We start from the raw sequence: 21,314 nt of genomic DNA, 5'->3' as shown, positions 1-21,314 counted from the left end.
AGTTTCAGGTGCATTTCCATCTGCAGTGGTAGAGAACGCTACCAGCTAAAACCCAGGCATGGCACACAACTCAAGTGTATTGGTACAGCGCTATCACCCCAGTAATACTATCCAACATGGAGCCAGAACACAGTTAACCTGAATACAGGTTTCAGCAATGTCAGTGAGGTCAGATTTAATACTCTCAGATGAGCAGCTCTGCAGCAAAGGGAGCTGAGGCAGGAGGGAGGGAGGATGTTGAACTCAGGGAGGAGGCGGGTGGGTCCAATTTCCCAAAGTGCTTTCTGGCTGGGCTGCTGTCATGGCACCTGTGGCTCTGAGTGCTCTGCAGCTGGAGCAGGGAAGGGGGATCCTGTTTCGTGGTGCTTCTTCTGGCAGCTGCTGCAGGGTTGGGGAGCAAATACTCTGTACAGGAAGCATGGTGCTCATTGTAGATGTGCTCTCAGCTTCTCCCTTCAGGCATCCCCTTAGACCACAGGCAGCAGGGCAGGAGAGCTGGTGAGGGTGTGTTGCAGGTGCTGCCTCCCCTCCCTGGAGGCTTTGGATCACTGGGCAGGAGAACTGGCAAGGGGCTATCTCAGGTGCTGCCTCCCCTCCCTGGGGTGCAGAGGATGTGGTCTGGGGGGGAGGGAGGTCCCACCTCTACCTGATTTATTTTTTTCTTCCCTGGCCTAGCCGTTCTCTGTACTCTTTCTTGTTGTTCCTCCATCTCTGATGATCGGGTGAGTGGTTCAGGTTAGGGGCCCTGCCCAAAGGAAAGAGCTGTTTGCAGCCCCCAGCTGGGCCCTTTCCTTGGCGCGTGTGCAACGTTCCTGTGCTTCTCGCTCACGGGAGCCGAGGCCCCAGCGCTGCTGCTGGGAGGAGCTGTGGCTGACGAGGCCTGAACTCCACTTCACCCGGGCCTGGCCCAGCTGCCTCCCTCCTGGCTCCGTCCTCTAGCTTTGTTCTCTGTGCAGAGCTCCCAGCTGGTGGATGAGCCATGGGCAGTGATGCTGGGGTCAGGGGGAAGGAGCTGTTTTCTGCTGACCTGAGCTCTGCAAGGAGCCCAAGGAGGAACTGGGGCCTTGCAAGCAGGGAGCAGTTTTAATCCTCCTTCTGTGCCTGTAACTGCTAATGCAATTCATGTGTCCTAGGCTCCAGTGGGCCCTGGCTGTCCCAGGGCAATGCCACCCTCAGTCATCATCCTCAGAGCCCAGGGCTGCTGGGCACAGAGCTCTGAGAGCAGGACAGAGCCAGGGTCATGGTGAAAAGGCGGCTGGTTTTCTTCCTGTCTTGTCTTAAGGGTCTTTGCAGAAAAGAAGGAGCAGAGGGCCAGGGGCAGCTGCTGCGAAAGTGCAGGTTGTCCCTGACTGGCCTGTCAAGCTGGGTGCAATGGGGATGCTTGGCTGCTAGATCCTTGGCATCTGTGTGAGGCTTGGTCTTTCTGCACCCCCTCTCCATATGGCCTTTTCCTTTGCTAAAGCAAGTCTGTTGACCTGAGTCATGGACGTTGCCCCAGGGGTGTAAGAAGGGAGGTATCACCTGAAACAAGGCACCTCTGGTGGTGCAGAGACCCATGGCAGCACTGTAGGTTAGATAGATAGAAAGTATGGTGCAGCTCTTGTGAGTCTGCAATGCTGTGCCCCCCCACCTCTGTGTCCCTGCACAGAGACCAGGCCAGCATAGGCTGATCCTGGGGTGCACCACAGCTGCCTGCAGCACTGTCCAGGGCACTGTCTGCAGCCAGTGAGCCCCTGGAAGGCCCTGTCCTCTTGCAGGGAGGGCTGCAGAGGAAATGGTGGCTTATCTGGGACAAGAATCACAGTTGAGGCCGTAACTGTCAGTCTGCTTTACTATGGCCACCTTTGAGAACTGTGCAGTGGTTGTGGGCCACGGAGCAGAGGGCAGCACTGGGTTGTGGAGGTGGTGGTGGTGATGGGCTGGGTTGGCTGGTGGTCGCCTGTGATGCTGGCCCTGATCATGTGGTGCCTTCCCTCATCCAGGTGACAGCCACAGATGCAGACAGCGGCACGTTTGGCTCCCTTTCCTACTCCATTGGTTCTGGCATCGGCAGTGTTGTCCCCACGCAGTTCAGCATTGACAAGCACACGGGGCAGCTGTGCACTGTGCAGCCCCTGGATCGTGATGAGGGCACGTCTGCCTATGATTTCACCATCACTGCTGTTGATGGGGTGAGTGCTGGAGAAGTCATGGGGATGTGATGCTGCTGACTCAGCACTGTGCAGGGGATACTGTTGTCCTTGCCCCTGCTCTTTGCACCATCTCTGATCTGGTCCTTCCACAGGGTGGCCTGAACTCCATGGTGTATGTGAAGGTTTTCCTGGAGGACATAAATGACAACCAGCCAGCGTTTTATCCACTGGAGTATGCTGCCAGCATCAGCACACAGAGCATGCCAGGTACCGCTGTGCTGCGTGTTACTGCCCACGACAAGGATGAGGGGCTGCACGGGAAAGTGACCTACCGCATTGTCCTGGGAAACTCACCCCCTCTCTTCTCCCTCAACAAGGACACAGGTGAGAGAGAGCTCAGGGGGCAGCCAGAATAGGCAGCAATCAGAGCACTGGGATGCGGGCAGGTGTAAAAGCCAGCCTGAGGGTCACTGCTTGGCCATCTCAGCAGTGCAGTCTGCCACCAGAATATGTCTGTTCTTCTCCCTGCCACATCTTCCCTGCCTCAGCTTCTTGAGCCTCTGGCAGCCCCTTCCCAGACTCAGTCTCTGACCTCTTGTTTCTGCTCCCTGCTCTGTTCCTCATTTGTCCCGTCTTCCTTCCTCTCCCTCATTCCCCATCCCTGACTCACTGCGCTTTTCCTCCTGTATGCTGCTTGCTTTGCCCCATCAGGCTGTATCCTGCTTAGTTTCTTGTCCCTGCGCAGTTCCCTTCTCTCCCCTGCTCAGTTTTCTCTCCTTCCCTGTAACTCTCTGTTGTACTCGGTCCCACCTTTATCATTGGCTGCATCTGCTGTGCCTTGCTTTGGCCACCAAAACCAGAGTGGTTTCTGCTGGGGAGGGTGAGTGCATGGGCGTGTGGTGCCAGGGGCTCTCAGCAGGACAGGAAGGTGTCCTGTGCTCAGCACAGGCATCGGGGTCTCTCCACACTGGTCCCCAAGTTCCCAGAATGCGACTGGGATGAGACAGGCCTACCAGCCATCCTAATGCAGGGCCACCTCCTTTGTAGGGCCTGTAGAGGATGGTCCTTCAGTTCTCCATTTCCTCTAAGAGCCTCCCCACAGCCCAGATCCCACCTGCTGTGTTGTGACCATCACCCTGCACCCCACATTGGAAGCCCTAGTCCCTCCTTTCCCTCTCCCACAACCTGCCCTCTGGCTCGTTTCCCCCAGCCCTTGCCACTGCTTAGCTCAGGGCTGGGCCTAAGGTTGAGAAAGGAGGATTTGGGGAGGCTTTCCCAGGAGGGTTCCTCTTTACTCCAGTTGTTCCATGGTGAGCTCCTCCCTGCGACACATGTTGTTTGCTGCTCCCTTAGGTCTTTCTTTTTAAGCTTATGGTTTGGCCTGTTCCCTTGGTGCCAGATGACAGGCAGGGGCGCAGGCATAGTGCCCTCTAAACTGCTTTCTTCCCTAGGTGTCATCTCCCTCTCATGGTCCCTGAGTGGTAAAGCCAACACCCTGGTGCAGCTGGTGATCTCTGCACAAGATGGTGGGGGCCTGCAGGCACAGCCAAATGCCCGGGTGAACATCAGCATCGTGGAAGGCACGGTCTCACCCCCTGTCTTTGAGCAAGCTCAGTACTTCTTCACAGTGCCTGAGGACATGCTGCAGGGTGCCAGTGTGGGGGCTGTCCGGGCCCTGAACCCTCCAGGTATGGGCTTGTCCCTTTTGTATGCAGTCACTTTCCCTGTCCCTGCATCATCTTGAAGGTCCAGTACCACACTTCCTCACAGAGCAACCCTGTTCTGGGAGCTCCACACATGCACAGAGGCATGCACATCCAAATGTGCACCCATGCGATTTCAGTCAACTCAGTGCATGCTCTCACACATGTGCTTACACACGTGTGTACACACACTTGTGCACATGCATCTGTGCATACATGCACCATGTACACAGTACTACTGTGCACGTCCTGACCAGACTCTGCCACAGACAGCACTGCCCAACCCTTCTGCTGTCTGTGGGGGGCTGAGGAGGTGAGTCGGGTACACAAATCATTCTTCCTGTCTTCATTTCCTTGTCCACAGGTCATGCTGATGACATCTTTTATTCCATCTCCTCGGGGGATCCTCATGGCTACTTTTCTATCGACTCTGCCTCCGGGCAGCTCCGCACCAACCTGCCTCTTGATCATGAGTCCCAGGCAGTCCTCATTCTGGATGTCCAGGCCCGAAGTGGTTCACCTCCTGCCTATAGCAACACACGCGTAAAAATCTCTGTGTCAGATGTGAATGACAATGTGCCAGTGTTCCCAGCCCCCTCCGACTCCATTCTGCTACCAGAGGCCACAGAACCTGGGACTACAGTGTACACTTTGCAGGCCGAGGACCGTGACAGCGGTGCCAACGGTCAGGTGAATTTTGAGCTGGTGTCAGGAGGTGATGGCACCTTCAGTGTGGAGCGCTCATCGGGGGCAGTGCGACTGATCGGAGCCCTGCAATATGAAGCCAGCGCAGCCTACAGGCTGGCCATTGTGGCCCGAGACAGTGGCGTTCCCCAGCTCAGCTCCACGTTCACGCTGCTGGTGCATGTGCAAGCCGAGCATGACAATGGGCCTATCTTTGACACACTCACCTACCGCGTGGAGGTGCGGGAAGGTGTGCCTGTCTCCACCCGCTTCCTGCAGGTGCGGGCCCTGGCACGCGATGCAGAATCCATGACCCTTACCTACCACTTGCGTGCAGATGGGGATGCTGCCAGCTTTGGCATCATGCCTGAGAGTGGTTGGCTGTATGTCAAAAGTGCACTGGACCGGGAGACACGGGACCTGTATGTGCTCACAGTGCTGGCCTCGGCAGGAGGCAGTGGTGCAGGGGGGGAAGCCTGGAAAACAGGCACCAGCACTGTACGGATCAGCATCACTGATGAGAACGACAACAGCCCCCGGCTGAGTGAGGAGCGTTACTTCTTCACTGTTCCTGAGAATCAGGCTCCTGGTAGCAGTGTGGGGAGGGTAATGGCAAGTGACCGGGATGCTGGGCAGAACAGCCGGCTCACCTACCGCCTGCTCCAGCACGATCCCAACTTTCTTATCCACACACAGACAGGTGAGAGACTTCTTGGCTTCCTAGGCTGGGGCTGGCTGGGGAGAAAGCCCAGGGCAGGTCAAAAGTGATGCAGGCCAGGCCAGTGCCGCAACAGAATATTCATCTTCCTACCCCTGCGGTGCTGGGCTCCCTAGCAACATACCTGAGCACAGGTTCTTCTCTAAAGAGTTTTTTGGGCTGAGCTGTGTCCCCACTTCTCCCTCACAGGGGAGCTCAGCACCAAGCATAGCCTGGACCGGGAGCAGCAGTCCAGCTACCAGCTCTTGGTGATCGTGCAGGATGGGGGAGCGCCACCCCGCAGTGCCACAGGAACCATCTATGTCACTGTGCTGGATGAGAATGACAACGCTCCTGCTTTCCTTCACGTGGCCAGTGGTCAGGAGCTGCCCGTGCAGGTAGGGGCAGCAGACTGGAGCCCTGGTGAGGCGGGGGTGTGATAGGCTCTGGGTTTGGGGGCAGGCGTTTCTGCAGGGGGAAAGGGAGTGGGCAGGGGCACCCAGGAGAGTTTCAGGGTGGGAGATAAGCAGGCACAAGATGCATCCATGCAGCAGCCAGGGCAGTCTGGTAAATCTGATCGAGATGTGGTAAGATGAGCATGTCCTTGGGAAATACAGACATCCCTATGCACAGAGCAGGTGAGGACTGCAGAGGGCTCTGAGACCAATAGGACTGACCAGCAGGCAGAAGCTCTTGGCTCACACATGCCTGCAAGGAGGGAAGGCAAAAGGAAGCCCTAAACCTGACCCAGCAGGGCCAGGGGTAAAACACTTGAGCAGGGAGAGCAGGGAGGCATGGGGTGCCATCAACTTCTAGGTCTCAGGACTTTTGGTATAGCCACTCAGCTTTTTGGGAGGTCAAGGAAGCACTGCCCAGCTGGACTTTGCAGTCACAAGGGTTTTCTGAGAATCTGCTATGGGTCCCAGCCGAGCTTTCCCTCTCAGCACTGTGTGGTGGCAGCGGTCACCCGGGCACTGAGTGTGCTGCAGACGAAGTTATCTCTCTGTTGCTCAGCAGAAGTGGGTGAGGACCAACCCTCTATCCCCACCCCCCAGCTGGCTGCATCTGCTCTGCTGTGGCCCCTGTGGAGTGGCACATGTGCTGAGGGCTCGCTGGAGCTGGCTGAGCTAGCAGCAACAGAGCAGGATGGGCAACTGAGGCCCTATCCTCATCTCCTCTGCACGGAGTGGGGAGAACCTGCAACTGAAAGGATGTGCTTGCTCTGCATGTTGCTGCACTTCAGGCAGCGTGCTCAAAGCCACTTGCACTGTGCTGGGTTTAAAACATCATGGTGATGGCAGCCTTTCTCTGTCACAGGTCCTGCCTGAGCCACACACCAGAGGCAGGTCAGAGCAGGCAGGACTGTATTGGCAGGTCACTGCCACACCTGGGTGGCCAACAGCACAGGACCCTGGGGACACTCTGCAACTCCAGTCAGGCCTTCCCTGTTCAATACTTTTTCCCTTCCTGTTCTAGGTCACAGCCATCCCTTGCTCAGCCTTCTTCTTGCATGTCCAGCTGGCACTCTCTGCTTGCAAAGCTGTCTGGCAAAGCTTAGCCTGGATGAAGGCATCTCTCAGGGCCTGGTGGAGGCAGAGGAAGGCAAAGTTAGTCTTGTCCTCTCTCTGAGCAAGGCTCTGGCCTTTAAGTCACTCCTGCAGGTCAGGGACCAGCTAGCCATGGCATTGCTGAGACTGTGGCTGAACAGGCTCTGCCAAATGGCATTGCTCACGCTCTGTGTCTGCAGTCTGCTGAGTGTCCTGTCTCCTGTGCGGGGAGACCCGCAACACACTTGCACAGCAGGCTCTGCAGTTGATTCCAGTGTTTGGGGGCATGAAATGCTGGGATTGTCCTGCTAGAGCTTAGGAGGTCTCTTCTCATACAAAGGTACCACAAAAGCATCTTTCAGGAGACAGAGCAAGGCTGGGACAGATTTAGGGTCCTGAAGGCAGGTAAATGCTGTGACAGTTTTGAACTAAACAAATATTGGGGCACTTTGGTTTGAACCTCTCCTGCTAGAAACACTGGTAGAGAAGGGTGAAGTACAGGAAGAGGCCACTGTTAATCATGATTTAGGTGTAGAAGAAAGGCTTGGAGGGAAAAGTAAACACTGAATGATAAATGCAAAGCTCAGTGATTTATTGCAGACTTGCTCAGTGAAGTATTCATATCGATGTTCATTAGGCAAAGCAGAGGGAGGTTTCTGTATCAGCACCTTGCTTTAAGCATCAGCTAGAGGGGTATCTCCCACTGTAGGGCTGCGAGATGAGCTTGTCAAGCACGTTGGTTAAACACTGGCAGGACCAGGTGGTGTTCACATGGGAACTGCAGTAGTAATGGATCCTCCCAGGGAATGATCACTAGGAAAGGGGAGAGGGAGCAAAGGGAAGGAAGAAGTGGCCTGTTTCCACAGAGGGGGGATGTCACTGGTGGGTGCCTAGGACTGGTGCTGGTATCCTTGCTATTTAGCATTTTCCCATCATATACCCTCCAGAAGAGGTGACTGTTTGTTGATGTTACTGGTCTGTTCATAGTAATAAAGGCGAGGGCTCCCTGTGGAGAACTGTAGAAGGATCTCATTTTACTGTTCAGTTAGGAAAGAAGATGGGAGATGAAATTCACTGTTGCTAACTGGAAAGTGATACACATGGCAAAAAGCAATATGAATTTCACTTACACAGTGGTGGGCTCTGAATTGGCTACTTGAGGGAGAAGATTGGGGCATTGCCATGAATGCTTTGTGAAAATGTCAGCTCAGGGCTCAGCTGCAGTCAAAAAGGCAAATCAAATGCTGAGTTTTATTAGAAAAGGAACAGAGAATGAAAGAAAACATCATTACCCTACATCTCAAATTCTGCACATGGTCTCTGCCCTGCCTCCATTCCACTAAATAAGCAGTAGTACTAGAAAAGGTTCAGAAAAGGATGTTAATGTGATCTCCAGTAGATAATGGTTTCCATGCAGAAAGAAAATACTTGAACATTCTTTGGCATGGAAGAAACTGCAGGAATATAACAGAGGTGTGCAGTGAATGGCACAGAGAAAGTCATGGGGAAATTAGAAGTTGCTTTTTTCACAATACAAGACCTAGGCAGCTTCATAAGAAATGACCAGGCAGCAGGTTTAAAGTAAACAAAGGCAGTACTTTTTCATGTAGAACATAATTAAATTGTGAAATCATTGCTAAAAGTTGCATGGGTTCAAAATTAGATGAATTCATGGAAAGAAAAAAAATCCATCAAAGGCTGTTGAACAAAAATATGATCTGTGGCTCAGGAATTGACTTAGCCACAGACTGCTGGAAGCAGGGAAGGTTTCACAGGAGGATTATTCCATACGTACCCTATTTCTTGCATCTTCTCTATATATCCACTGCCAGCCACTGTCAGAGCTATGCCAAGCTGGTATTTGCAACAACCTTCTTGGAAGGTGGACATCAGACCCAGACAAGCCTTCCTGGTAGCAATTTTACTAAGGCTGGGGTTTTTGCAGAGGCAAGACCAATTCTATTGCTGTTTATTCCTCTTTTTGTGCATCTGAAATGGCATTTGTATGTGGAGCCTGTGTGGACGCTGCTCATTTAACTCCTCTGCTAAGTCACTGCTTTCCTCAGATGGAGTTTGATTCCTTGTGGAAGAGGAGTGTGACCATGCACGCAAAGCAGGAGCCCCTTGTATCCTGGTTGAGGGCGATAAGGGACGATAAGCATGGGGGGCAGGCCCTGCCCCAGCCTGTTATAGAGGAGGGATTGGAGGGGGCCTCCTAAGCATGGCCCCACTCAGAGGTGTCCACGCAGACACTCCTTTTCAAAAACAGCCAAGCTATATTTAGAAGATCTTCTGCCTCCATCACTGCTGTGAAATGCTGTTCCAGATTCCTTGATCTGGTAGTTAGAAACCGTCTCTTAATTGCCAGCCTAAACTAATTTCTGACCACTTTATACTCATTTGTTCTTGTGCCAATATCGTGTTTTTGCTTAAATAGCTCTTCTCTCTCCTTGGAATTTCCCTCCCCTCTCCCCAGTGTTTACAGAGTGCAGTCACATCACTGCTTGGCCTGGCTAAACAAGTCCAGCTCCTCTGGTCTCCCCTCCCAAGCGCCACCAGCATGGTGCCAGCAGCTTGTGCAACAGCATTAACACTTGCCTCCTCTCAGGAGCTTGCAGCCTCCTTCCTTGGATTCTTGCTCGGATTCAACTTGTCTTTTTCATAAACACATTAAAGTGGTACCACACAGAGATCACCTAGCACAGCTGGATCTCAGAGGATGATTTGTGCTGTGGGATGTGCTGATAGGATGTGAATTTGAGGTCTGTGACCTCAGGATGTGAATTTGATGTCTGCTGGTGTGGAAGGGACTGCAGAGTCTGTGCCAAGTGGGGAATCTGCTCTACCAGTGACGTTTGGGTAGGGGCAAGGAATCTGTGCTGGAAGGAGAGACAGGTCTGCAGGCATGGGTTGTTTGCTGAGGGTACTCCCAAAAACTGACAGGTGGTGAGGGGCAGTAATGGGGATGCATCCATTTCCATAGCTATCCAGGAAAGGTGCTTGCATGCAATGCTGTTACATGCGGTCCCTGTCAGGAAGCTGGTAACTCACCTCAGAATATGGGGTTAACTGAGCACGTGCGTAATGTCTTGATGGTACTGTGATGCACTGGCATAAAATGGTGGTCTTAAGTGCCTACAGACAGGCAGTCGGCAGTGCTAACTGGGAACATAAGAAGGGAAAAGCCCTAAAAGTCCAGGTGTCCAAGCCCAGGAAGAACTGCCAGCTGCATTTCCAGAGATCGCAAACCTCCCTGGGCTGGCTGGTGGGAACTGAGGAAACCACCTTCCATTGCCAGGGTGACTGGCCTCTGAGCCTGTCAGTGCTCACACCTTTGCATATGCAGCTGAAGGGGATTGTTGGGGGGGCAGAGAGAACCAGGACTGTCATGGAGCCCTGGATTTTCCTAGCTGTAGAGGCTTTAGATGTAACATGGGTGAAATAGTTTCCTCCCATCACCCTGCAGCTCACTGCTCCAACATGCTCCAACACTGCTAAGCTGGTTGTTAAACAGGGCAGAATGGGAGGAGGGCTAGCAAGGCAGAAACTCCCTTTGCCAGCTTTGCTGCAGACTTCTCGATGTTGTCCAGCCTCAGGCACAGCCTGTGGGTCTTGCCAGGGGGAGTCTGTGCCTTGGGTGAGGTGCAGGGCTGGTGTAGGAAGGTACAGATCCTGTGCCATGCTCAGGTGTTTGTGGGGGTAGTCTGAAGGGTGCCCTGTGCCACTCAGCTGCTCCCTGGGCTGTGCTGCAGGTGCTGGAAGAAAAGCCATCGGGACTTCTAGTTGCCTCGCTGCAAGCCAAGGACCCTGACGAGGGTGAGAATGGGACCATCATCTACTCACTGATAGGTATGAGCTGCAGAACTGACTAATTGATGCTGCTCTCTGCCTTGCAGCCATCACCCTTGTGGGCAGATGGGTGCCCACTGCCCAAGCCCTGCCACACCACGCTCCCTCCTCCATCCCAGCCTGCTCCCTGCCCTCCCTCCTCTCTACCACTCCCTGCAGCATTTCACTTTCTTTCTGCAGGAGCCTGGGCAGAGCGTTTCACACTGCACATGGCTACTGGAGAGTTGCGGACTGCCACAGTTCTACGCCGGTCTGATCGTGCTGAGTACATCTTCACTGTGACAGCCAGTGACCGGGGTGCAGTGCCTCGCAGTACGTCAGCCATCATTCGCATTCAGGTATCCAGCACCCCAGCAACTCTTGTCCCTGCACCATCTACCCATCACTCGCCTCTTGGAGGACGCCATCCAGCTACTTGGCAGCCTTCCTCCCTACCTTCTCACCCTCCACCACCTTCATCCCAAGGCACCCTCTGCCCTTGCTCAGCTGTTGATCCAGCCCTAAAATCTGTGCGAAGAACCTGGGATGGGAAGGGATGGGTCTGTCTGCTACTGTGCATGTTCTCATTTGTAAAGTGGTCAACAGCATTAATAGTAAGCAGTTCTGTCTTTTCCAGACTTGGACAGCCAACCCTGTCCTAGATATGCTGTTGCAGAGCAGACCTTAGAGGTCCCCTGCACAGAGACAATTCTTCCCAGCATCTACTGAAAACAGTGTTCCTGACACGCAGGGTGTTCTTCATGTCTGTATAACTTCGGTACTCACTGTCTGGTGTATTGGCCCAGACAGCCAAGTCCTTTCTCTGTTGTTAGTAATGAGCTTCCTTTTACAGCAGAGACTCTGGTTTCCCCCCACTCAAGGCACTTTCACAGTACACCTTTTCACATCTTCCTGTCTCTGTTCTTGCAGTTCCCAAGGTCATTTGACTCTCCTTGTTTGACGTTCTGCTGCTTCTCTGTGCTGGCAGTGCCCTCTAACATCATCAGCAAGTTCATAACGTACTCAGCTTTCTTTTGCCCTTGCACCTCTCAAAAGTAAATGTCAGCACCAAGAGCCATCTCTGCAAAGGCCTGCTAATCACTCTCCTTGAGCCAGTCAGTCTTTTAGTCCTTTCTGTCACACAGCCATACTCATACTGTGCCTTTCCCCAGTTTAATGTGTGATTTCCCATGTGCTACTGCATCAGTGCCCAGCTAAAACCCAGGCGAGTTAAATACACTGTGTTTCCTTGACCTTGAGGAGAGAAGCACTGTGTTAGCCTGGCACACTGCCTTTAGCCATTCCACAATACGTTTTATACCATTTCCTTTTTATGCCATGTCTGTAACTGTTCTTGTCATTAAAGTTGTTCTACAGCCTTCAAAGTGTTGAGGCCAGGCTGGCAGGCTGGTTGTCCCTGAAGTGCTTGTTTGCATCCCAATAATGTAGCTATTTGCTTGACAGTCACTAGTTTTGATACCCCTCTGGGCTGACAGTTTTGCTGTATTCTCTTTTTCCCCAGGTCCTTGACATGAGTGCACTGAGTTTTTCAACACGTTTTCCCTTCAGATAACACTATTGCTTTTCATGCATCCTCTCTCCCATCCACAGGTGCACCTCATCCCCAAATTAATTTCAGTATCTTTAATAAAAGTAGTGATAGTATTTATTTATCTTTGGGTCATACTGGCTTATCTTTCTTCTCTGTACCTCTCATCTGGATGAGTGTTACCTCTCTTCTTGCCCACTCTGGCTTATGTTTTGCAGAATTGTTTCTGCTGGTGTCTGTTGCCTTTGCAGTATGTAACACAATCACAGGATCACAGACTCACAGAATGGTTGAGGTGGGAAGGCACCTCTGGAGGTCATCTTGTCCAACCACCCTGCTCAAGCAGGGCCACCCAGAGCCAGTTGCCCAGGACCATGTCCAGGTGGCTTTTCACTGTCTCCAAGGATGGAAACTCCACTACCTCCCTGGGCAATCTGTGCCAGTGCTTGGCCATCCTCACAGTGAAAAGTGTTTCCTGTTGTTCAGAGGCAACCTCCTGTGTTTCAGCTTGTGCCCATTGCCTCTGGTCCTGGCACTGGGCACCACTGGGAAGAGCCTGGCTCCATCCTCTTTGCACCTTCCCTTCAGGTATTGATATACTTAGTAAGGTCCCCCATGAGCCTTCTCTGCCTAGTCAGCAGCTCTGTCTGTCCTTACCTACCCTAGCTCCCCAAGTGAAGCTCGTCTCTCACCCCATCAAACCCACACTTATTCTCAGTATGTTTTTCAGGTTGCTATTCATCTGCTAGGCCACAAGAGCTGAGACTTTGCCTCCTGACACCTGCTCTCTGCAGGCCCCATGTCCCCCTCTCCACTGGCTCCCTGATAGGACCTCCTGGCACACAGCAGCTTGGCACGTGCCCCTCACTGCTGCCTCTCCTCACAGGTACTGCCATCCTCCCGGGTGCTGCCGCGGCCTGACGCCACTGTGCTGACCCTGCACCCTCTCGAGGGGATCAAGCCGGGGTCTGTGATCGGCTCAGTGGCACCCCCAGATGCCCCTGCACGAGGACAGCTGACCTACACAGTGGTAGGAGGTGGTGGGGATGGCACCTTTGTGGTTGACAGTGTGACAGGGGAGATTTACGCTGCCCGGGAGTTGGACTATGAAGCTGGGGCACGGCACATGCTTCAGGTGAGTGCTGAGGACATGCAGCATGGCTATCCCTCCAGCCGACTGGTGCTGGTACAGATCCATGTGCAGGACTGCAATGACCAGGCGCCCACCTTCCCTGAAGACCCCATCACCATCGTGGTGCCCGAGAATGCCCAGGCTGGCTCGTCCATCTTCACTTTCCAGGCACTGGATGGGGATGGTGTGGGTCCCAATAGCCAGGTGCGCTACACCCTGCTGCACCAGGAGCCCCCCGGGGCTCCCTTCCAGCTTGACAGCCGCTCGGGGCTGCTGACCCTTCGGCAAGGCCTTGACCGGGAGGCTGCTGCCTCCTTCCTCTTGGTGGTGGAGGCCACGGACCAGGCCCGCAACATCAGCCAGCGCCGCTCGGCAGCTGTCACAGCCCGTGTGTTTGTGACTGATGAGAATGACAACGCGCCCGTGTTCCTCTCACCTGCTGCTGTCAGCGTCATGGAGGACCAGCCAACGGGGTTTGTGGCACTGCATGTGGTGGCCCAGGACAACGATTTGGGAGAGAACGGGCGTGTGAGCTACTCGTTGCGAGCAGGCAACAATGACGGCCGCTTCCACCTTAACCCCAGCACTGGTGAGGGCCCAGGAGGATGCAGGGTGGACGGCAGGGACACTGGGAACGCTGGGGCTGAGGAGGGTGCAGGGATACATGGGGATGTAGCATGGTGCACAGGAGGAGGGCGTGAGCTGGGAAACCCGGCGGAGGGAGACTTGCGGGGTGTGGAGAGCCCCGAACATAGCACCTGGTTGGCATGATACTCTTGAGACCTGTCTGTCCCTGGCTCACCCCAGTGCCTGCAGCCTTGTGATACTCTGTCCTGGGAACAGTCGGCCCTGGTGCTGCGCGGTCCCAGCTCACCCCTCTCCCTGTGTCTGCAGGCGCGCTCTCCATTGTGCGGGCCCTGAACCGGGAGGAGGTGGTGCAGCACAACCTGACTGTGGTGGCCATGGATCATGGTTTCCCACGCCGCTCTGCCACACAGCTATTGTCCGTGCTGGTGCTGGATGTCAATGATGAGGCTCCCACTTTTGAGAAACCTGAGTATGAAGCATACATCATGGAGAACTTGCCAGCTGGCAGTCCTGTGCTGCAGGTGCTGGCCACAGACCGGGACCTGGGTGAGGATGCAGGGCGAGGGTGAGCTGCCCAGTTTGGTCAGGGGCCCTTCTGGAGATGCAGCACCCAGGACTGGGTGAACTCTGCTCCCTCCCACCTGGTTTGGAGAGCCTGGCTGACCGTGGAGGGAAGGATCATCACCTGGCCCAGAGACGAGAGATGGGCTGAATCCTGGGAGAAGCTGAGAATGAACAGGGACTGTGATTCCCTCTGCTCCCCAAGACAATGGCCTTTATTCCTTGGAGGTTCCTTGGCCCATCTGCCCTTCCACAAGCTGGGCTGGGACCTCCCTCCACCACACATCTCTGCCCCAGCTTTACTTGCCATGGAGGGAGATCATCCTGTCCCGCAGCCTGTGTGACCCCTGGGTGGGAAGCCTGGGAGGAGGGAGGTGCAGGGCTGTGAGCCAAATGAGAGGCTCCTGGGGTTGCTGCTGGGCTGCCCTCAAACCATGTTCCTCCCTGCAGGTGCCAATGGGCAGGTGTCCTATGGGGGTCTCTCTGGGGGGCCGTTCTCCATCCACCCACAGACGGGTCTTATTGTCACCACACATGGCCTGGATCGCGAGGAGCAGGAGCAACACGTGCTGATGGGTAGGGCTGTGCTGGTGCATGAGAGGGGTGCAGCAGGCATGGCGGTAGGGAGCACAGGGGAGGCAGATGAGTGCTCCCCACTGCTGGGATAGGGCAGTATTGCAGGGAGGGCAGGCCATGGGAAGTGATGGGGGTTTGTGGGGCATGCAGGGTTGTTGAGTGGTTTGAGCATGCAGGAGTGCCAGTGATCCCATGCCTGGCTGCCCCTGTGATTGTCTGGGCGTTTGCATATGACAGGCTTGATAGTAGCGCCCAGTCAGCAGGGTAGCCTGCAGTGCTCTTGCTGTGTTCCTGCAGTCTATGCACGGGATGGTGGCCTGCCCCCCAACCTCTCCAAGGCAACTGTGCGGATAACAGTAGGGGATGAGAATGACCATGCACCACACCTAGAGAGTGAGTCCTGCTCTGTGGAGGTCCCTGAGAACCAAAGCTGCGTGGCACTCTACACCCTGCGGGCCACCGATCCTGATGGAGGCGAGAACGGGCGCTTGGAATACCACGTGGCAGGTGAGGCGCACAGGGAGATCTGTAGCTTCTTTCTTGGCAGTAGGTAAGGGCAGTTCACCCTGGGTTGCCCGTGGCTCTTGAAAACATCACCTGTGGCAGTTCCTGTTCCACTTCAGTTCTCTCCTGCTCCAAACCACATGCCACTTCTCAGCCCTCCAGCTTCTCTGCCCCCCGTAAAGAGCACCCCAAGATCTGGACAGGCTGCACTTCCTCATTCCCCAGGCTCTTGTCTGGTTCCCCAGGCTTGGACTAGTTCCATACCTCTCTTGGCTGCTCTGACCTGTTGAATTTACAGGTTGCTAAGTGAGATCTCTTTGTTGTTATCACACCATGCATTATCTGGGGGCTCCCTGTGGCAGCAACACTGGCCTGTAAGCTGTTGGAGCCAGTTCTTACACACACACACAGCTGGACCAAGGAGGTTCAATCCCACTGGGGCCTTACAGAGAACAGCTCACTCTACCCTCCCTGCCAGGCCACACTGGGATGGACTTCATGCTGTCCTCTCTAGGCAGCATAGAGCAGGTCCTTCCTTGTACCAGTTATAGACATCCTGTCTTGTTATTCCCTCTCTTCTTTTCCAGATGGAGACCCTCGGCAGGATTTCAGCCTAGACCCAGTCTCCGGTGTCCTCTCCACTGCACGTGCCCTTGACCGGGAGCAAGTTGCTTCCTACAGCCTCACAGTGGTGGTGCAAGACCACGGCACCCCCCCACGCAGTGCCACCATGTCGGTGAATGTGCGGGTGTTGGACCTAAATGACAACGCACCTGGTTTTGCTCAGGCCACCTATGTGGTGGAGGTGCCAGAGGACTTGCCTGTTGGTGCCCTGGTGCTGCAGCTGGTGGCTGAGGACCCTGACGAGGGCACCAATGGGCAGGTCTCTTATTACCTGGGCAATGAGTCACTTGGCATGTTCCAGGTCGAGCCGCAGAGTGGGCGCATCAGAAGTGCCCAGCCGCTGGACCGGGAACGCCACCCCAGTTACAGCTTCCTGGCCAAGGCTGTGGACTCAGCACCATGGGAGCCCAAGAGCGCAGCTGTGCGTGTCACAGTCACGGTGCGAGATGTCAATGACCACGCCCCTGCCTTCCTGCACAGCCCACTCACTGTCAACTTGTCCCGCCATACACCGCTCAAGCAGGTTGTGGCCACCATGAGGGCAGAGGACAGGGATGCAGGTGCCAATGCCTCCATCCTGTATCGCCTTGCCACCCCCAACTCTGCCTTCGCAATCAACTCCTACACAGGGGATATCCAACTGCTGCAGCCCCTGGGCTCACTCAGCCAGCGCCAGCGGACGCTCTTCATCCTGGCCACAGACCTGGGGCAACCGGCACTCTCCTCTACCGGTGTGGTGGTGATCCATTTGCAGGAAGAGCCCTACCGGGGGCTGCGCTTTCCCCGGAGCACCAGTGATGTGGCCCTGCCAGAAAATGCTGCCCCAGGTATCAGCTGGGCAGAGTGACCAGCAAGTGCTGGGATGAAATGGGACAGGGCAGGAGGGGAGGTGGGTGCTGGGCTGGCAAAGCTGGGGAAACTCAAGTCAGGGAGCACTGCAGGGCCTTGGGAAGCCCCATTATGCTTTGCGTAGACCCAAGGGACTGCAGGGTCTGACTGGTGCCCAGGGTGGTAATCCCTGTGGGTTTGCCTCAGGGTGTTCAGGTCACTGTAGGCAGTCACAGGTGCCCAGTTGCTCCTGGAAGGTCTCCAGGGGTCACAGTGAGACCATAGAGGGGCCATGGACAGGCCCATGAATCCTGGCTCCCAGCCCAAAGTTACCATTAGATCTCACTTCCTCTGGCAGAGCTGTGTTCCTGTGGTACAGCGTGTGCTGCCCACACACCACCCTGACCCTTTCTGCCACCTGCCCCAAGACTCTGCTGCCCCTTCACACTGTTTCACTCTCTTACAGGCACTGCCGTGGCAAGCATCCAAGCTATGCACACGGGAGGCTCTTCTGGGCGCATCACGTACAGCATCGTCAGCGGCAACGAGAAGAATGCTTTCCTTATCCAGCCCAGTTCAGGTACAGCACCAAGACCGCCTGGGGAGGCAGCAAGTGGGAGGCCACCTGTGCTCTGACAATGCCTGCTCAGCTATGACAAGGCTCAGAGCCCCCCAAAAGGCACAGGAACACAGTCCACACCTCTATACCAGTAAATGAAATAGCGTTAGTATTTGGACGTGGACACTAACCTGTCATTGTCCAGAGGTTGTTAGCACAGCTCCCAGCACAATTTTGGTCCCTCCTAACTGGACTTTCCCCAAAAACTCCTAGGCCCAGTTCAGGAGTTAGCAGAGGCCAGCACCATCACTAAGATGCAATCTGGGTGCAGCAGCTGCCTTAGATGGCAAGTTCAGCCAAATGACACGTCCTATGTTGGGGCCTCAGAGCCAGGCACCTGAACTGCTGTGCTTTATTCTCTGGTGTGCATGAAGCTGCTGTGACTGCAGCACTGCTGTGGATTTGTGACTGTCTCTGTGCAGTCCCAAAGGTGACAATAAATGGGGAACCACTCACTGTCCAGTGGGCATTTTAAGGGAGCCCGCCCTCTGCACCAGGCTCTTCCCTGAGCCATCAGCAGGTGCTGAACATATCAGTGGTGCTTGTGGGTGGCTGATAACCCAGGCAGAGCAGTGAGGCAGGTTGCCGGGTGCTGCCCAGGGACACTGGGAAAGCTGGCATTGTTTGCACCACATGCTTCAAAGGGCAGCCTTTGAAGGGCTGCGCTTCCCTTGGCATCAGGGAAAGCCTGGCTGAGGGTAGGGTGAAGGATGCCTTGCTGTGAGGGTGGTGCTTGCCCTGTAGTTTGGAAGAGACTGGGCTATCACAGCCCCCGGTATCAATACAGGCTGGGGGATGACGGGATTGAGAGCAGTCCTGTGGAGAAGGACTTGGGGGTACTGGTGGATGAAAAACTGGACGTGAGCTGGCAATGTGCACTTGCAGCCCAGAAAGCCAACCGTATCCTGGGCTGCATCAAAAGAAGCATGGCCAGCAGGTCAAGGGAGGTGATTACTCTGCTCTGGTGAGACCCCACCTGGAGCACTGCATCCAGCTCTGGAGTCCTCAGCACAGGAAAGACATGGACCTGTTAGAGTGGGTCCAGAGGAGGGCCACAGAAATGATCAGAGGGCTGGAACACCTCTCCTATGAAGAAAGGCTGAGAGAGTTGGGGTTGTTCAGCCTGGAGAAGAGAAGGCTCTGGGGAGACCTTATTGCGGCCTTTCAATACTTAAAGGGGGCTTATAAGAAAGACGGGACAAAGTTTTTAGCAGGGCCTGTAGTGATAGGACAAGGGGTAATGGTTTTAAACTAAAAGGGGGTAGATTCAGACTAGATATAAGGAAGAAATTTTTTACAATGAGGGTGGTGAAACACTGGAACAGGTTGTCCAGAGAGGTGGTAGGTGCCCCATTCCTGGAAACATTCAAGGTCAGGTTAGATGGGGCTCTGAGCAACCTGATCTAGCAGAAGATGTCCCTGCTTATTGGAGGTGGGGGGTTGGACTAGATAACCTTTAAAGGTCTCTTCCAACCCAAACTATTCTATGATTCTGTGATATGAGAAAATCAGTCCTCGGAGCCCAGACATCAAGCTGGAACTTCTTGTTAAAACCCCATTCTCTTGTGCCTGCTAGATGGTTGGGTTTGGGACAGGATCCCAGGCTAACAGAGATCTTTTTGACACTGTGCTTGTGCCCTCTGCAGCCTATGGCCGCTGTGCTTGTCCTTGTGAGCCACCCATGGTATGGCACAGCATGCAATCCGTTGGCACCATGATTAAGTACTGGCCACTGCAAGTCGCCCATGGGCATAGCAGGAAATGCTCAGCCATGCACAAGTACCCATCTGAAATCACAGTGCCCATGGCAGCGCACTGTCACCACGCATCCCCTCAGCTGCCATACAGGTTCCTCAGCACCCTGATGTCAGTGCGAGCCACTCACTGCACTGTGCTGCTGCTGCAAGCAAGCCACAGCATGGGCACTGGGAGCAGTGTGGAGAGGACAGACCAGCACACTGTATCTCATGAAGGGAGTCCCAGCCCCCATTGGGGCATGGCCCCACTGAGTCCTGAGGAACCTGAGCTGCAGCTGCAGGCTTCCTGCTGCAGCCTTGCATCATGGCAGCCAGCCAGCACCACGCTGAGCTGCCCCCACAGGACTGCCTGCAGCCTGACTGTCCCAGAGGGCCTGATCCCACCTTGCAATGAAGCCATGTGCACAGCCTGACCGCAATTCCTCTGTCACCTGGTGCATGCCAGCACCCAAACAGAGTAACCCCCAACCCCAAACTGAGCTCAGGAGTTGCTACTCTGCAGTTCCTGAAACCCAGAGTCAATGGGCAGGTGTATTAAAACCCCAGTCAGGCTCACAGAGATCTTTGACTGTGCTGTGCCCAGGGCTCCCCTGCATGCTCTCAGTCCCAGGGATTGCTGCCTGTGAAGGAGCAGCCTTCGCACACTGCCATAGGAGTGTGTCTGTCTGAAGCTGCAGTTTAGAAGTGAGCATATTATAGTTATGGAGCTGGGCCAAAGCTGCTATGTCCATGAAAGAGAGGCTGACAGGGTGGCACCCTGACCAATTGTGTCTGGTCCCTGAGGCAGCACCTAAAGATAGCCGTTCTCCAAACCAGGCCACCATGCTGGTAGCTGTAATCTGTGTTTTCCATTCCTGGACGTATGGAATGGTTTCAGCTGTGTGCATTGGAACTCATGTTATCATGCAAAGCTGGCAGCAGAGCTCTTACGCAGAAGCTAAGCTTGTCCAAGGCCACATAGCTGTTCTAGGTGCCTGATAACTGCATCCCTATTGCCTGACCAGTTCACCTGGTCGTTGCATGTAGATGCTGAAACAGGCTGCAGAGAGAGTGAGGCTCTGCAGGACTCCCCAAGGCAGGAATTCAGCCACAGGAGCACAGTTCCTCCTCATTACATTTGAATGCATGCCTGTAGGAATGCTGCCAGTCATTTTAGTGTATCTTTTTGGATGCCCTCCATCTTCTTGGGTGGGACAGCAATACCTTGTCATTACAAAAGCCCAGGTGCACAGTGGCTCAGGAGGATAAGAATGGATGTCTGTCTTCAGAGCTCTAGCGGGAGAACTGCTGGCAGCTCCTACAGCATCTTTGTAAGGATCTGACCTAGACTAATAGCTGCAGTTAGGTGACTTTGGCTTGGAGCTTGATGAGCTTGTGTAGCAGTATGGGGCTTGACATGGAGCAGTTCTTTTTTAAAGTGGCCATACCTCAGATGGTGTCTCCATAGTGGGAGGACTACTGCATGCTTTAACGTAAGCAGAAGCTGTCTGTCCTGAGCAAGGTGCAGGATTTATCACTGAGGGCAGCTCACTGGGACTGATGAGAAGGCTGTCAGTTTGGAGAGGGCTCAGAAGAGCTCAGTGTGTTTGTTGTGTCTATTTGAGAATGGATGGATGAGCAGAGGGGTGGACTGAGTGCAAGGGAACAAAAGAGAAGATGGGGGATGGATGTGCTGGTGCATCACCCACCCCCTCTTCACCCACCCCATCCTGCTGTTTCCCTGCTCCCAGGTGCCATCTCAGTTCAGGATTCCAGCAGCCTGGATTTCGAGGCCAGCCCCCGGCTGCGCCTTGTGGTCCAGGCAGAGACAGCAGCTTCCTTTGGCTTTATGGCCATAAACCTTAACCTGCAAGATGTGAATGACAACTTGCCACGCTTCCAGCTGCAGAACTACGTGGCATTCATCTGGGAGTCACAGAGCTATGACTCACCAGTCATCCAGGTATCACTGGGGGCACAAACAGGGACATCCGGGCCCATGGCCT

The 21,314-nt window shown here is 54.5% G+C and overlaps 1 protein-coding gene across 6 annotated transcripts in view; it reads left to right on the top strand.

Annotated features, from left to right (window-relative positions):
* Window positions 1–21,314, top strand: part of DCHS1 (dachsous cadherin-related 1) — a 91,507-nt gene that overhangs the window by 61,305 nt on the left and 8,888 nt on the right. For 5 of the 6 annotated variants that reach the window (XM_075491473.1, XM_075491478.1, XM_075491474.1 and 2 more), the window contains 14 exons: window positions 1,983–2,171; window positions 2,285–2,516; window positions 3,584–3,820; window positions 4,200–5,219; window positions 5,427–5,614; window positions 10,516–10,612; window positions 10,793–10,950; window positions 13,027–13,861; window positions 14,167–14,406; window positions 14,872–14,997; window positions 15,295–15,504; window positions 16,089–16,952; window positions 17,420–17,533; window positions 21,060–21,271. In XM_075491473.1, the coding sequence (XP_075347588.1) occupies window positions 1,983–2,171; window positions 2,285–2,516; window positions 3,584–3,820; window positions 4,200–5,219; window positions 5,427–5,614; window positions 10,516–10,612; window positions 10,793–10,950; window positions 13,027–13,861; window positions 14,167–14,406; window positions 14,872–14,997; window positions 15,295–15,504; window positions 16,089–16,952; window positions 17,420–17,533; window positions 21,060–21,271 (4,722 nt within the window). The remainder of the gene's footprint in view (window positions 1–1,982; window positions 2,172–2,284; window positions 2,517–3,583; window positions 3,821–4,199; window positions 5,220–5,426; window positions 5,615–10,515; window positions 10,613–10,792; window positions 10,951–13,026; window positions 13,862–14,166; window positions 14,407–14,871; window positions 14,998–15,294; window positions 15,505–16,088; window positions 16,953–17,419; window positions 17,534–21,059; window positions 21,272–21,314) is intronic. The other variant, XM_075491477.1, reaches the window with a different exon arrangement.

The sequence above is a fragment of the Mycteria americana genome, chromosome 1, assembly GCF_035582795.1.
Source record: "Mycteria americana isolate JAX WOST 10 ecotype Jacksonville Zoo and Gardens chromosome 1, USCA_MyAme_1.0, whole genome shotgun sequence".
NCBI classification, from domain to species: domain Eukaryota; kingdom Metazoa; phylum Chordata; class Aves; order Ciconiiformes; family Ciconiidae; genus Mycteria; species Mycteria americana.
The sequence above is the reverse complement of the archived record's forward strand: the minus strand, read 5'-3'. Positions and strand labels throughout refer to the sequence as shown.